The following is a 15,432-nucleotide window of genomic DNA, read 5'->3' as shown; positions in this document are numbered from 1 at the left end:
GCTGAAATGGAGCAAAGTTCTAGCCGAAAAAGGTCCCCAGCAAAAGGCTTGAAAGTGGGCAACTAGCCCTTGTTCATCCCTAACCAAAAAACAACTAGAGATCCCTACAAGAGAATCAAGTCTTTGAGGATGATCTAGGGGCTATCTCATCAGTTTTTTGCCACCCTCTACCTGACGTGAACAGTGCCTGAGGGCTGTCATATCAACTGAAGTCTGAAGGATGATGGAACTCCATCATCTTCCTTAAGACTATACCTTTAATGGAAGGAGAGCTAAAACCAAGTTATCCAAACCTCAACAAATTGATGCTATAAATGTTAAAAATGTTTAAAACATGATTCATGTGCCAAGCCCATGAATCTTAAAGGGGAAAATTTGGGAACATGTGGTTTGGAGGGCATAAAGTGATTTCTAGCGGAACCCCCTGAAGTGGACTTAGAGTTTGAAACATGGCTTGAGGTGTTGAATCTTACTTCTTGAGGGACCAAATCTCAGTTGTAGCATTGGGATTCGTTCCTGATACATGCCTTAATCCCATTAATTAGGCTTAGTCCTAGAAATCTTGGCATTTAATGCAAAGCACTCTAAAATCCCATTATTACCCAAAGAGGCAAGGCAGCCCCTAAAGTAAATCTCCTACTTTTGACCAGAAATTCCAAGAAGATTAACCTTGATTCACTACCTCTGAGTAGTCCTACATTTTTGGATTCTTGTTAATTAATGCTTCTCTAAAGTACCATTATAAAAAGATGAACACCTCAGCCCACTGGAGGACAGCTACCCTCTCTCGAAACTCTTGGTTTATTTACTACTTCGTTCGTGGTTTAGCTTTTCTCAAGCTCATCACTCATCATCTTTAACCCACACTCATCTAATCTCAAATACTCTTTTCCCCCTTTCACACAATCACAACCCATAAATGTCTCTCAACTAGTCATAAACAGCCCACTACTCACAAAAAGCCTTAAGCTCAATGCTAGTCCCATTCCACTCACTCAAAACAGCCCACATTACCTCATTCATGCCTTATGCACACATACTCACCAAAGTCTTAGTTTAATACTTGCCGCACTGAGCTGGGATCTGTCTCTCCCTTTATTCCATCCTATTTTTCCTCTTTTATTTGTAACTATGAAGCCTTTAATCTTTGTTTTGTATTATTATGATGAAGCCCATAATGTTTTGGAAATTATGGAAGTTTTTCTTATGTTGACTTAATAATAATAAGAAAAACATATGATTTTTACCATGTAAACACACTTATTAACCTGGAATTACCCTACCATAGGAGATAATACCGTACTGCTAGAACACTTATTTGAACTATGATGCTGTAAAAGGACTAATAATATAACAAACTAACAATAGTATCGTGTTTATTATGTTTTATTGTTGTCTTCTTGTTAGGGTGCAGCCTCTATCTCTTACTTGGGCAGATTTACACAACACCGAAAGCCTTTGCGCTTTATTTCAAGGGCCCATCGTCGAGTTTCGGCTTGCCTATCCCATATTCTATTTGGAAACATCAAAATTTTCCCCTCAACAATGTGTAAACTCAAAAGTTTGTATAATTGCGTATAGAGGTTACACATATCTTGAGATAAGAGAAAATAATTCTTGCCAATTTGGAATATAACTTGACTATTCCTATACCTACACTTTTCTAGCCCACATGCAACTTATTGCATTAAAAAGAAAGACACCTGCTTGATCAATACATTGGAGTATTACTCTGGCTTTTGAAAGCCACAACTGACATAAGTATAGTTTGCCTTCCTCTTATTCAATTTCTTTTTTATTTCTTAGCCTCTTTTTTTTTTTTTTTTTGAGAAACTTTTTATTTCTTAGCCTAAAGCTTGTTTATCCATTTTGTTTCTAAATTAGGGATTGTGCTAAACAATTGATGTGGCTCCACAAAATGGCCATGAAAAGCTAGGTTTGATTATTTTTGAGTTAAAGCTCTTTCACTACTTTATCGGGTTAAAATTCTTTCACAATAACATTTCAATGATGTGCTGTGCATTTTGTTATTAGTTTCCTTCAATATTTTAATTATTCTCATTGTAAAAAATTGTAATCTTTAGTGTTCTATTTTATAATAAATGTGGTATAATAATTTTGATCATACAATATGTGTTTACAAATGTGCATTTTCTTTCACAAATTTTATAATATATGTGTTTACAATATATATAGATAGACATGCTCCATGCCTATTCAAGAATGCAAATATCGTTTTGATAAAATAAAAATAAAAATGTCCTTCCATTATAATTATTAGATTTTGATTGTGATGTATGTTTGAAGGCTAAAATTTCACAAGCCCATTCCATGAAAAGTAAAGAAGGCCCAATTCAAGCAGCAAGAAGAATCAACACTAAGGCCCTATTTATGTTCAGATTTCCAGCAAAAAGGTCATTAAAAAGTCCAGCAAAATCCAGTGAAAGAACTGGGCCGGGATACCCAGAGGCTGCCAGAGGCCCGGGATCCTCAGGTAATGCAGCACAGCTACTGTGGGATTGAGACAACTCAAGAAAGGTACCACGAAATACAAGAAATGAAGAACAAAGATGTCCTTCTCAAGTACCCAGTGGTGCAGCAAAGAATCAGAAAGTATAAAGCAAACATTCATGAACAAAGGAGCTGTACCACAAGGAACCAAGAATGAGAAAATCATAAGTAGAAGCGATTGGAGGGGAACTTTCAACCCAACAATAAAAGATTCCAGCTATTTGGGAATAATGACAGCAAGGAAATAACACCGACAGCCAAGTCTGAAAAATGAGAAACCTTGAAAGAAGAGAGATTGAAGGCTAATTGCCAAGGACGCCCCGGAATGGAAAGTTAGCAAGTGATTTTAGAGAAACAGCAATAAAAGATGAAAACTATGAGAAAAAAGGGAAGAGACCAGCCCTTGGGCAACTGTCACAGCACGAGCTCTGAGGGGCAAAAGAGAGAAATCACTAGTACCATGGAGCCCTAGAAAACACACTATAAAAAGAAGAGAAAACCCATGTTGAAAGGGGGGGGGGGATTTTCAGTAGGAAGAACATCATAACAGAGTTATTAGAACTCTGTAAAATTTAAGAAAAACAGAGGAATGTCTCCCGGTATCCCAGAAACAGCCACTAATGTCTCCCGGTATCCCAGAAACAGCCACTATAGCACATACTTGGATTCAAAAGGATTCAAACTTTGCAAGTCTTAGAGGCTTGGATAGCCATCGAAGTCTGTAATTTTTGAGCTTATTTGAACCTTGTATCACGTCTTAATGAGCACATTTGTAATCCAGAATCAAGAAAAATAATGAAATATCTCATATTGATTTGAGGATTTCTAACAATTACTTTGCATATTTATTTATCATATTATCTTCCTTTACTGCTTCTTGCTGCTCAATACATATATTCTTGCTTGTAAAGCTAAGTCTTTTGCCCAAGCAAAGCCACTCAGACTTGAGTTCCAAATCCCACAAGTCTTGTGCAAAAGCACTAAGTCTGTGAGAATTGGGGCCAGGATCCTCGTGGCTGAATCATTCTTATGAAATTCATTTACATATATGTATATATATTAATATATATATATATATATATATATATATATATAAATATATCCCAATCTAAGGAACTAACAATTATTTGAAGATATGTGCATTGTATAGTTGTTCTTGTGTAGGACCTATAGAGGTAAAAGGAAAGGACAAAACTCCATTGCATAACAAGCATGGAGAAAGATTGTATAGTGCAGAGAACCAGAGATTCTGGGTTCTTACAGGCCTAATACGTCCCGGGATCCCACGACAGTACGTCCCGAGATCCCACGACAGTACGCCCGGGGTACCAAGTGAAGGAATTCTTTAAAATGTTTATACGATAAAAGATAAGCCTTAAACATTCTATTTCAATCTCTTTCTCATTGTGAATATTATGAACATCTATTTTACTTGTTTTGTAAGAGTAAAGGATCCTTTTATGATACTAAAACACTTATAATGGTATTTTATTGCTTAGGAGGAATCGCATTTTTGCCTTGAGGAGATTTATGTGACTTGCGCACAACTTGGTTCGTAATCAGCCCCCATTTAGCTGCGGTGAACCAAGCCCAGTCCACCAAAATACAACTATTTGGCCCAGGATCCTTGGGCCTGTGTGCTAAAGAAAAAAGCACTCTCACAGTTATTAAATTTATTTTTTCTTTTGTTAGACTTTATTTCAAATGCTGAAATAATTAAGTTTGAGCAAGAATACCACAATTCAAATCAATTGTTTCTCCTATAAATCTTAGAAAAATGATAACAGAATTTCATTATACTTAAATAATTAGTGCACTAAAAATAATTAATATAGCAAAATAAATGTATTTATCCTATTAGATAATTAATGCATAACTATAGATAATTCATATATATGAAGGAAAATTATTGTGTACTCTCGGAGTATCATAAATGTGTATTCCATCCTCTCACATAAATAGTGAGTCCTATTAATTAAATTCATAGTGAGGCCCACCATTCACGTGAGAGAGGGGGAGTACGCATTTATAGTACTCTGAGAGTACCTATATATAATAAATATATGCATTTACTCATTTGACTAATTCAATGAATTAATACTTTGATATAAATGCAATCTTTTGTTAAGGTAAAAACTTAAATTAATAAAATCTCAAAAAATGCATCACATGGTAGAAGCTCATGTTCTCTCACACAATATCTTTACTTATATATATTGAAGTGTTGTTCAAATAAATGAAAAAGAGTAAGGTTCCAAATCGGAAAATCAATCAAACGAGTAGGAACTAGGTTGAACACGTCCAATAATTGGTGTTTCAATCGTTTCAACTGTTTTCCTATATAATCAAGTGTTTTTGCTTTAGGAAGTAGTCTTTTACATTTTTTTTTTTTTTTTTAAAAAAAAAAGGTGCTTTTGCTTTAGTACGGTCATTTGTCTTGAAAGCTTGTAACTTTTGACTTAATTTTTCATAAGGTTGGCAGATTTAGTTACCCAAGAAGTTGTTACAACATTTTACATGATTAATTTTGATGATATCTAATAAAAGTAAATTTGTTGGTGTATTGCTTCTCAAAAAAAAAAAAAAAAAAAGGGTTAGGCTAAGGACCATTTTTTATTTTTTGGTAAATAACTATGGACGATACACAAAATTATAGGAGTCTTCAATGGTATCTCAAATGTCTATTATGGTTTCTATGGTCAATGTAACTTCAATTGTTAACAAATATTATAAAATTCTTGTCATATAAGAGTTTGTTATTATTTTCCCAGAATAACAACTGAAAAAATTAAAATTAAAAAAGAAAAAAGAGAAAATGGGTTATCATGTAAAATGATAAAATTTATTTTCCGATGTTGCCTAATACTGTTCAATGTGATACAGTCACCTTTTGATTAGAAATAAAAAATGTATTAGGGAAGTGTAAAATTTACTCTTATCATACTTATTATTTACAATGAATCCATTTTATAGTTTTTTTTTTTTTTTTAGAGAGTTATTGAACCCTAGATATCTTATACAACCATTAGAGACTTTACCAATTGAGTTAACTGGAACCCACTTTTATAGTTTAAATTATATATTACATACTTAAGGGTATATGTAGTGCCAAAATAAGGTATATCGAGGAAATAAAATAAAATTACAATTTTTATATTTGATCATAATAAAATAAAATTTCAAGTGAAATGATTATCCTGTTATGCTTCTACTCAACAAGAGGCATGAATTGGAATGGAAGATAATCCCCTGTTTCTGAATTCATGTCTATTGGCAGATGCAATCATGCAAATAGAAATATCATGTAATCCTAAAGGTTTCTTTATCCTCGTTACTTTTTGAATTTTTATTAGGTAATATCCGTTTTTTATGATAACTTTTTATTATTAAACCAAAACACCAATCAATTTTTTTGAAATAGGCAAAGATAGACCCCAAATATTTTATTTAACTATTAAAAATTTTAATAATTAAATTGGCTAGAATCGACACTTTTTGGACATATTGTTTTTAAAATAAAATTGTCATCTTTATTAAAAAAATTATTTATATTTGACCGGGGTCAACTACGAGTAAAAAGCCTACGCTGCCCGCGTCATTTGGGTTTCATAAAGAAACCGTGTGAATGTGAAAGCCACTTATAGTAGTAGGACCCAAAACTTTTTGGAGAGCTAGAGAGGACAAACAAAATGTTGGTAATCTCAGTCACTAGTGGAAACTTAATCCTATATATATATATGTCCCTCCCATTCAGCTTGTTTGTCATATCAAGCTTCGACACCCAGAAATTATAAGCTATCTAAAACATCACCCTGCTCCTCCCTGATAAGAATTGGATCTCTCTGACGAAGAAAATGAAGGTAATGTTGAATACCATGCTCAACAATGGTTTAGAAGTTCTGTTCCTTATTGAACTTCCAAATTCCAATCATGTTATTTAATGTAATACTAACTGCCACTTATTAACTTTATTGCAGCAAAAGGTAGTGATCTGGGTGAACTTAAATAATGGCAAAAAGAATGCTCGGACCAAGGCCCTGCAGATTGCAGTTGGCGTACAAGGTAATCATTTTTTTCTTTCAATTTTTAACATTGAACCAAATTTACATGCTCTTTACGTACTAGTTTACTTTCTTAATTACTTCAATTAAGCTCAACAGAGTTTCATTTAGGAATTTAAATTAATTATCTTTCTTTTTGGTGCTTAAGGTGTTGAATCAGTATCTTTACAAGGTGAGGATAGCAGTCAAATTGTTGTCGTTGGGAATGACATTGATTCAGTCCACTTGACATCTTTGCTGAGGAAGAAAGTTGGATCTGCTGAGTTAATGAGTCTCTCACCAATCAGTTCTGAGGGGGAAAAACATCAAGAGCCCAAACACAATGGAATACAATCAATGGTTTGGCCAGCTTATCAAGCTAGTGTGCCATATTATTATACGTATGACGTCCCAAATAACAACCAAGACTCCTGTACTATTATGTGACCACGTGTATGAATTTTGTTATTGGCTAAAACTTAGGTAGAGTTTCTTAGATGTTGTAACTTAAATTCTACATATGATTCGTGCCATTGAATTTAATTCAATAATCTCAAGTAGAGCACTGTGTTAGAAGTGTGGAATGACTTTCTCTGGTCTATCTCTTTAATAGAAAGAAAAAATTTGTAAAAGAAAGTGTAATTGACTAAGAAATTATATTCATGTGATCTAATAAGAAATAAGGATCTAGTTCAAGGCATATGGTTTGTTGTTAAAATACATTTCTTCAGTGTTATTTGCAAAAGTTCTCTAAACTGAGCAATGGCTAGAAAATGGAATTCTGAACCTCTTAGTAGACCTCAAAAACATCTAATAAAGTGAGTAGAAGGAGATCTGAATATCATCAAATCCCACTTTATTTTATAACTTTGTTCACCTGTAGGGGCAGTAGACAAAAACTACTAAGACAGTAAATTCAAGATGGAAAAACCTCACCCTTGCCTTAGGGTATATAATGAAATAACAACACTACATTGTTTTATAACATGAATTTCTAAACTCAAAATACTGTACATTGGAAAATTTATTCAAAATACGCATTACTGTACATTGGAAATGTACTCAAAATACTGTACATTGTTTGCCATAACTAATAAAAACCATGCTTTTACTAGTCTTGGGCACGTCTCAGCCATTAGTCTGCTAGCCATGTATACTCTGTCAGCAAACCAGTCTGATCCCCAGTAAAAAAGAGGCCCGCAGGACCCATTTGAAGGGTCTGGATTTCTTGTTTTGCAAATAATCTGCCCGTCAGTGAATCTGAAACATAAATCACTAATATTAGTCAAATCCAAGAGGGAAAAGAAGATTTTTCACAAAGGGAAAATTGTACTCACATTGGCAGTTCATAGAGGTGGACAGATTTATCAGTACAAAAGCAATACAAGATTGGTTTAACATCCGGATCAGTCATCCCAGAAAGTGCAAGGATACCCTGTACCATGAAAAATCATGTCATCCAGATTCCAATTAGTTGACACAGTATCATCAACATGATACTGAAAGTGATTCTAGTTCAGAACCTAGAGACATCACAACATTGAAAGTGATTCTAGTTCAGAACCTAACCAGTCATCTCCACGATTCTTTTGTTCCATAGACACAATCTTCCCACCAGCCAGGTCTCCAAGTCAATCGCCTCCACGAATCTCTTTTTCCATAGAGACATTCTTCCCCCCAGCCAGGTCTCCAAGTCAATCAGATAGTTCCGAAAATTATGAAGAAATGTGAGTTGTCAAGGCACTTGTACAAGCTGAGGTAAAGGTTCAGGCACAAGATGGTAATGCTGATGACAGAGCTGCTGAAGCTGGTGATAAAGCAGCTGGTAAACGACCTGTAGTATATTTATAATAGGCAAAACTGCAGGTAGCATAAGTTAGCTAAGAAGGATAGAGTCTGTACACGTGTCAGTGATCTAGAATGATTGAATCAGAGTTTATTAATCCAGTCCACATTATACGGAGGTAGTTATGGTATATATAAGCGATAATAGAATTTCTCATTTCCATTGGAATCGTTTCTATTCTCTATGTTTTCTTCTTCATTTCCTATCTTGCATTGCTTTACTTTTCACGAGTAAGCATGATGACCGAAAAGTATTGAAATTCCAGTCATGCACGCTTTTATTTCATACTAATTAACACTTCTAAACTTTATTGCAACAAAAGATAGTGATCGAGCTCACCTCAATTTTATGTCTTTTATCTGATCATTGTAAAAATTGTTTAGGAATTCATCATCATAAAGGGACCCAACACCATAGAGTGCTTATTTTTCGTCGTCTAATAACTTATAAATAAATATCCCTGATGAAGTTTTCATTTTCATTGAATACTGTCATATTATTTGTGAGATTTGTTCTATTTTGGATGCTTGAACCAACATACTACTAGCCCATGTATGGATTTATAAATGAAAGCTAATTGTATTTTAAAGAAAATCTTCTATGTTTAATTTGAAACGTAACATACCCACCACTACCGATATTGGTACATAAGGGACCCTTGAGGGAAACGTTTCTCACTATTTATTTTAGTGCAATTTTTCTTTGATAGAATACTTTACTAGTCTATATATATATATATATATATATATATAAAACCGAAACTTTTGAAACTTCCACAATTTTCCACGTCAGCACAGTATTAAAAAAATAAAAAATAAAAAACCAAAAAAGCACAATATTAAAAAATTAAAAAGAAAATTAAAAAAAAAAGTCCTTTCCCATTCCCTTTCACGATGGTTTTCACGATGCTCTCCTTTTCCCAAATTCTCTGCCTTTCGCACCATCGACCATTGATCATCTACCTTCTTCAGACAAGAGAAATAACCCCACATCTAAGGGTGGGAATGTAAAAAAGAAATTATTATTTTACCTCATCTTTCTCTCTCTTCAAGCACAACTCTCAGCTTTCCTCTCTCTCACATCTCGGCTCTGTCTCTCTTAGTTCAAAAGCTTGAAGGCTGCGACGATGGCAGAAGTAAGGGACGACGGGGGCAGGGGTAGGAAGACAGTGAAAGCAGCGGTGGCTTGAAAAACAACTCTCAGCTTTCCTCTCTCTCACATCTCGGCTTTGTCTCTCTCAATTCAAAAGCTTGAAGGCTGCGGCGATGGTAGAAGCAAGGGACGATGGCGGCAGGGGCAGGAAGACAGTGAAAGTAGCAATGGCTTGAAAGTTTTTCATTTCTGGGTTTCTGTTTCACTTGTCATGGTCATGGATAGTGGGCTTTGCTCACCGTGGGTTGTGGGCCGTGGGTGATGGGTGATAGGCTTTGCTCGCCGGTAGTTGCTAGGTGTTTGGGTGGCTTTGAATGTTGGTTTGGTGGTTTTTTGGGTGTTGGTTTGATTGGTGGATGTTTCGTTTGGTGGGTCTTTGGGTGGCTTCAGATCGGCCTCCACCTCCCTCTCTCACGCCTTGATGGGTATGGGTCGAGGGTCGTGGGGCTGTGTCCCCTTCACCTTCGATGGTTCTGTACCGACCTAGCCCGTCGAGACCGGCCCAAAGTTATTATCTTATAAACCTATAATATATATATATATATATATTTTATATTTTTTTTTTTTTTTGAATCCGAACTCTATAACTATATATATAAACCTTTCACGATGCTTTTTTTTTTTTTCACGGCTGTTCAATTCCTAGGTTTATTGCTATTGCCTTTCTCTTCATTCTTTTCCTCCATTCGAATCAGAGTTAAAGGTATGGTATTTGTTTGTCTTTGTGATGACCCCAGCCTATTTTTAGTGTGGATTTCTTAACTTTTTTTTTGAATTTTAGTTATATATTTTTGTGTGAAAACTAAGCTATTGGTCAATTCGAATTGTTTTTGTACGGAAACTGAGCTATGGTTTATTTTTTTTACCCCAGCCTATTTTGTATTCTAGAGTTGATTGAATTGTAGTTTTTGTGCACACACCTAGATAATCAATTTGAATATATGTTTTTGTGTAGAAACTGAGCTATTGGTCAATTTGAATTGTTTTTGTGTGGAAACTGAGTTATGTGTTTGAATTTGTTTAGTGGAATTGTAGTTTTTGTGCACACACTTAGATAATCAATTTGAATATATGTTTTTGTGTGGAAACTGAGCTATTAGTCAATTTGAATTGTTTTTGTGTGGAAACTGAGCTATGAGTTTGAATTTGTTTAGTGGAAACTGAGTGAGGTGGAGTTATCAGCTTGCTTCTTGATAATCTTAAAGAAATTGGTGTGGAGTACGTTGAGGTTAGTGTAACAACCGTCTCACTTAAATTTATTTTAATTACTTCTAGAGTGGAGTTGATGAATTATTTAATTTATTTTAGAAGTAAAATTATTTTTATATTTAAAAAAAAAAAAGGGCTAACGTGTATAGTTATTTTGTGTGGATTATTCATATTTAACTTTTAGGGTCCATTTGGATACAGCTGAAAACTGAAAACTGAAACTGAAAATTGAAAAACACTGTAGCAAAATAATTTTTAAATGTGTAAATAGTACCGTGGGACCCATTTTTAATATTTTTTTTCTGAATAAAGTGATTGTGGGTCCCATGAACAGTGCATAAACAGTATATGAACAGTAAAATTTGTCTCCCGCACAGTACATGAACAGTACTTTTACTGTTCATTCGCTGGAAAAAAAAAAAAAAAAAAAAAAATTTTCCTGAAACGCAAACGCGTTTGGGAAGCGCAAACGCGCTTCCCAAACGCACTCTTAGTCTCCTTATTGTTTTAGGACTAGGATAAGAGACTAAAACCTATTTGGATTAGGAGTTTAAGTGTTATTGGAATTTTTTAGAGTTTTAGCCCATCTAAACAACCTTGATTTGGAGTGTTATTTTAGAGATATATATATACTTAGTCTTTTAGGTCAGTCACGTGAAAGGGAGAGAGAGACACTGGATGCTAAAAAGCTACGGCAAAAAGGGTTATTGCCAAACTTGACATAGACGACTTCAAGGTAACCATTAACAAGCTGATTATTGATTGTGTGTGGTATCATAGGTTAAAGATACGTGTTGTTTATCTCCATACAGTAGAGTTTATATTACAATATTACATGGTGCAAGATATCTCTAAGTTGATGGTATAAGATTTCTTGAAGTTTCTATGTTATGACTTAATTAAGTGGCATGTCAGGTATTTATATATATTTGTAGAGAGTAAAGAGTCAAATTGATGTACATAGCATGGTGAGTCATAGGATTACATGATATCAATACCCCAATTGAGATCGAATTCCCTATATCCAATTTAAATAGACTATCATGAGATGTAAGTAATACTAATGCTTGTGGATTATTTCGGATCTGATGGTAAAGTGTTAAATACTAATGATAGGCCTTTGGTTAAAAACATTGTTAGGATCTGACATGTAAGTATGTTGTATGAAGGTCCATATGTGATTTTGGAAGAGGGATAGCATGATTGGTTTATGTAAATAGTGTAAGTATGGCTTAACACGGTAAAATCATCTATTTGTGTATTAGGTTCAAGTGACATCAGCTTGGATAGTTGAGATCTATCGTGTTTTGGTGATTTGAGGTAAGTGGACTTCAGAACATGACGTCTCTCAGGACGTTTATATCTATATATATATTTATGGTAAAAATATATTTATATATACACAATTGCAAAAGTGAAGTTTCCAAAAACTTATACTATTATCAATGCTTTGTACACATACCTAAATTTTATTATTTCTTAAGTGTTACCTTGAATCTGTATGTGTTAAGAATGACTCAAAACTATATTTTTGAGAAAGTATTTGTTATAAGATATATGATTGGTATTGACAATATTGTAATAAAATAAGAATGTTTTCAAATAGTCAGCTAGACAATCTGCAACCTTTGCCAACACAGGGTTAAGTGTTGGTCTTCGGCCGATGTAGTGTTATTGTGGTGTGGTGCAGTGTTATTGTTTGCTCTTTAGAGCCAGTGTTGCCTCTCTGAGGTTAGTGTTATTGTTCCCCATGGGAATCACCCACCGAGTGTTTAGCAGCTTATGTCTTTGTCTGGCTAATGACTAATGTTTTCCATATCGAATTACTATTTTATTGTTACTGATCTTTACAAGTGGAAAAAAATTGTTTATTGTTATAATAAATTGTTTCTACCTATTTAGTGTATTTTGGCCAATTAAAGTGGTTACTATTTTATTTATTGATTACAATATTATAGTAAATGTTTTGTAAAGACTATATTTTGTTAATGATACTAATGTTTTGTTTTGAAAGACATCCTCATGTTATGTAGTCTCTTATTGGGCTTCTAGCTCACCCCCCCTTTCTCCACCCTTTCAGATTAGAGCAGTGGAATATCTTTTGGTGGTAGATCATTGGAGACATAGATTGAAGACTTCTTTTGGAGCTATGTTAGTCGAGGGATTGTTTTAGTATATTTTCTTAGGATAGTAAGTTGGCATTTGTGGAACTCTTTGAGATTGTATTTGGAGACTTTATTGTTAAAGTTTTTGTTTTATGGATTTCATAGGAAAGATATTGATTATTTGAAGTTTATTTGTGGATATTTAATTACGCTCTGTTCCATTATATTATTGATGAATATTTCTAAGATAGGTTATGCATCTAAATCCTTGGTATGGGTTTGGGGTGTTACAGTTAGTTATTCATTACATTGTTCATACTGAATTATGTCTTTTTTTTCTTTTTTCTTTTTTTCTTTTCTTTACAGATATGGAGCAGGTTTTAAATCTACTTTTATGCTTGGATATATATGTTTCTTTTCATAGATATAAATTAATTTTCTGTAACATTTTCTTATTTGGTATATTTTGTTGTTAGAAGTATGGCTTTGATTATGTGTGGTTTATATGTAAAATTTGTATATTGACGTCTTGAATTGAGGTTGATTTTGGGTATAGTTGACATCAACCAGTTGATTTTGTACAATTGATTTTGTATATAAAACAGCCTTTTAAATTCTAATGTCATCATCTTATTCCTCTCATAGCAAATTGAACCAAATTCAATGGAAATCCCCCACTTGGGTTTTGCCCTATTTATGGGTTGAAAATATATATCTAGGTTTTTTGTAATCCTGGGATCTAACTTTGGTTTTGGATATATTATGTATATGAAATTAATGGGCAGCAATGCAGTGTATTGGTGTGTAAAATTGTTGTGCCCAATGCATTGGACAATATGGAGATGCTGTAAATGGCACATTGAGGTTGATGACCCCCCCCCCCCCAACTGTTTTCCCAATTAGTTAATAGTTAATAGGATGAACCTGTGGAAACATTGTTAATGTGGTTTTGTTTTGTTTTGTTTTGTTTTGTTTTGTTTTTAGCTCACATAGTGAATGATGGGACCCAAGTGAAAATTGATACATATTTAGAAACATTGATTAGGAAAAAGGAAATAAGTTGAACCAGGGGAAACATTATGAAGATACAAAAAACACTTTAAAGTTGTCTTTCAATCTCTAAGATTTTCTATGAACAATTTGGTTTTAATGAATTTGTGATTTTGGTACTAAAGACGTATTGGAACAAAGGAAATTTTTTTGCTTTTATGCACAATTTGGTTTTAAAGAATTTGTGATTTTGATACTAAAGACGTATTGGAACAAAGGAAATTTTTTTGCTTTTATTCACAATTTGGTTTTAAATTGAAACATAAAGGAATTAAACTCTTATATTTAGTTATTTGAGGATTTTTTTTACTATAGCATTAACTATTTGTCTATATACATCTAATTTCTAAATATTGTAGTGTTCTCTTTACATTTAAAAAACTCATGAGACTCAATTTGAATTGTAACTTATCATGTTTAAATAATTTCTTTTGAATTTTAAGTAATTAATATTTGCATTGGCATGTTGTTGAGATTCAATAGTTGTGTCTTTAAAATCAAGAGGAACTGAAAAACAATATCTAAACTTCAACATTTTTTAAATATAATGAATGCATTGAATATTTAGTGGAAGACATGAAATAAATGAAATTGAAAAAGAAGAACGTGCTACTAGAGAATTGATGCTGAATTCCAATAGCTAATGTCACATCATTTGGAAAAAATTGGTAGCTTTTCCATGCATCGCACAGGTTAGCGACTAGTATAGTTTAAAGGCTTAAAAGGTGAGATCCAGCTCTTTCTAGGTAATCTCAATGGTCATTTGCCTGGGCTATAAAGGTTAAAGGGTTACTTTCAACCTTTAACTTTTCTTCATGGGAATAGAAAGTGCGTCCTCGAATGAATTATGATGCTAAAATAAAATTTTAATTTATGGCGCTTTATAATGATTGTTTATTATACATTAAATTAAAAAATCAGTTTATTTTTTTATTTATGTGTAGGCGGAGTTTAAAAATTAGACAATTCTTACATAAAATGACGGTAATTCTCATATTTAGACACAGTCGTGACCGGGTCAACTAAAAAGGAAGAATCGAAGAAAACCCATGCCCCTATGGGTAGTCCAAAAAACACAACAATCCATTCATTGGCTTTTCATAAAAGATAACCGCGTGCTTTCCTTCTAAAAGAAAACAATACCCAACTATAAATATAAATGTGTGTGTGTATATATATATATATAAACGATAATTTTTTTTTTCTTTACTTTTAAGGACAATTGCAAATTTCATTGTCTAGAGTAAGAGATCCTTATTGTGCTTGTCATCTATTAAAGTAAGATATATTTTTTCATTTTATACTTTTCTTATATTGACTTATATAAGTTTAGTTAGGTAAAATGATGTTTACCATTTAAGTTGATCATTGTGCATTTGGAAACTAATAATTAAAAGCTAGTTTTTTGCTTAAATTATCTAAAATTTATGGGTCCCATATTACTTTTTGTTTTAGCTTTATTGCAAATAATTTAATTTTCATTCATTTGGAAATAAGTTAGCTTATAGTTTTTTTTTTT

At 33.3% G+C, this 15,432-nt stretch overlaps 3 protein-coding genes across 4 annotated transcripts in view; 2 read left to right on the top strand and 1 right to left on the bottom strand.

Moving 5' to 3' along the window:
• Nucleotides 1–15,432, top strand: part of LOC115986343 (heavy metal-associated isoprenylated plant protein 46-like) — a 60,781-nt gene that overhangs the window by 40,870 nt on the left and 4,479 nt on the right. The gene's annotated exons all lie outside the window — the stretch shown is intronic.
• LOC115986344 (heavy metal-associated isoprenylated plant protein 47-like) lies at nt 6,248–7,117 on the top strand. The gene is made up of 3 exons (XM_031109215.1): nt 6,248–6,371; nt 6,489–6,573; nt 6,721–7,117. The coding sequence occupies exons 1-3, from the start codon at nt 6,366–6,368 to the stop codon at nt 6,996–6,998; spliced, it is 369 nt and encodes a 122-aa protein (XP_030965075.1). The 5' UTR covers nt 6,248–6,365; the 3' UTR covers nt 6,999–7,117.
• LOC115986339 (zinc finger CCCH domain-containing protein 48-like) overlaps nt 7,570–15,432 on the bottom strand; it is a 32,373-nt gene continuing 24,510 nt past the window's right edge. For both annotated transcript variants that reach the window (XM_031109204.1, XM_031109205.1), the window contains 2 exons: nt 7,889–7,986; nt 7,570–7,811 (listed from right to left, as the gene is read on the bottom strand). In XM_031109204.1, coding sequence (XP_030965064.1) covers nt 7,592–7,811; nt 7,889–7,986 — 318 coding nt within the window. In that variant the 3' untranslated portion in view covers nt 7,570–7,591. The remainder of the gene's footprint in view (nt 7,812–7,888; nt 7,987–15,432) is intronic.

This window comes from Quercus lobata, chromosome 4 (assembly GCF_001633185.2).
Source record: "Quercus lobata isolate SW786 chromosome 4, ValleyOak3.0 Primary Assembly, whole genome shotgun sequence".
NCBI classification, from domain to species: domain Eukaryota; kingdom Viridiplantae; phylum Streptophyta; class Magnoliopsida; order Fagales; family Fagaceae; genus Quercus; species Quercus lobata.
Note: the sequence above shows the minus strand (reverse complement) of the source record. Positions and strands in the feature narration are given on the sequence as shown.

Coding starts and splice junctions, on each gene's coding strand:
- LOC115986344 (XM_031109215.1), top strand. Junction 6,574..6,720: donor GATTGCAGTTGGCGTACAAG/GTAATCATTTTT, acceptor TTGGTGCTTAAG/GTGTTGAATCAGTATCTTTA.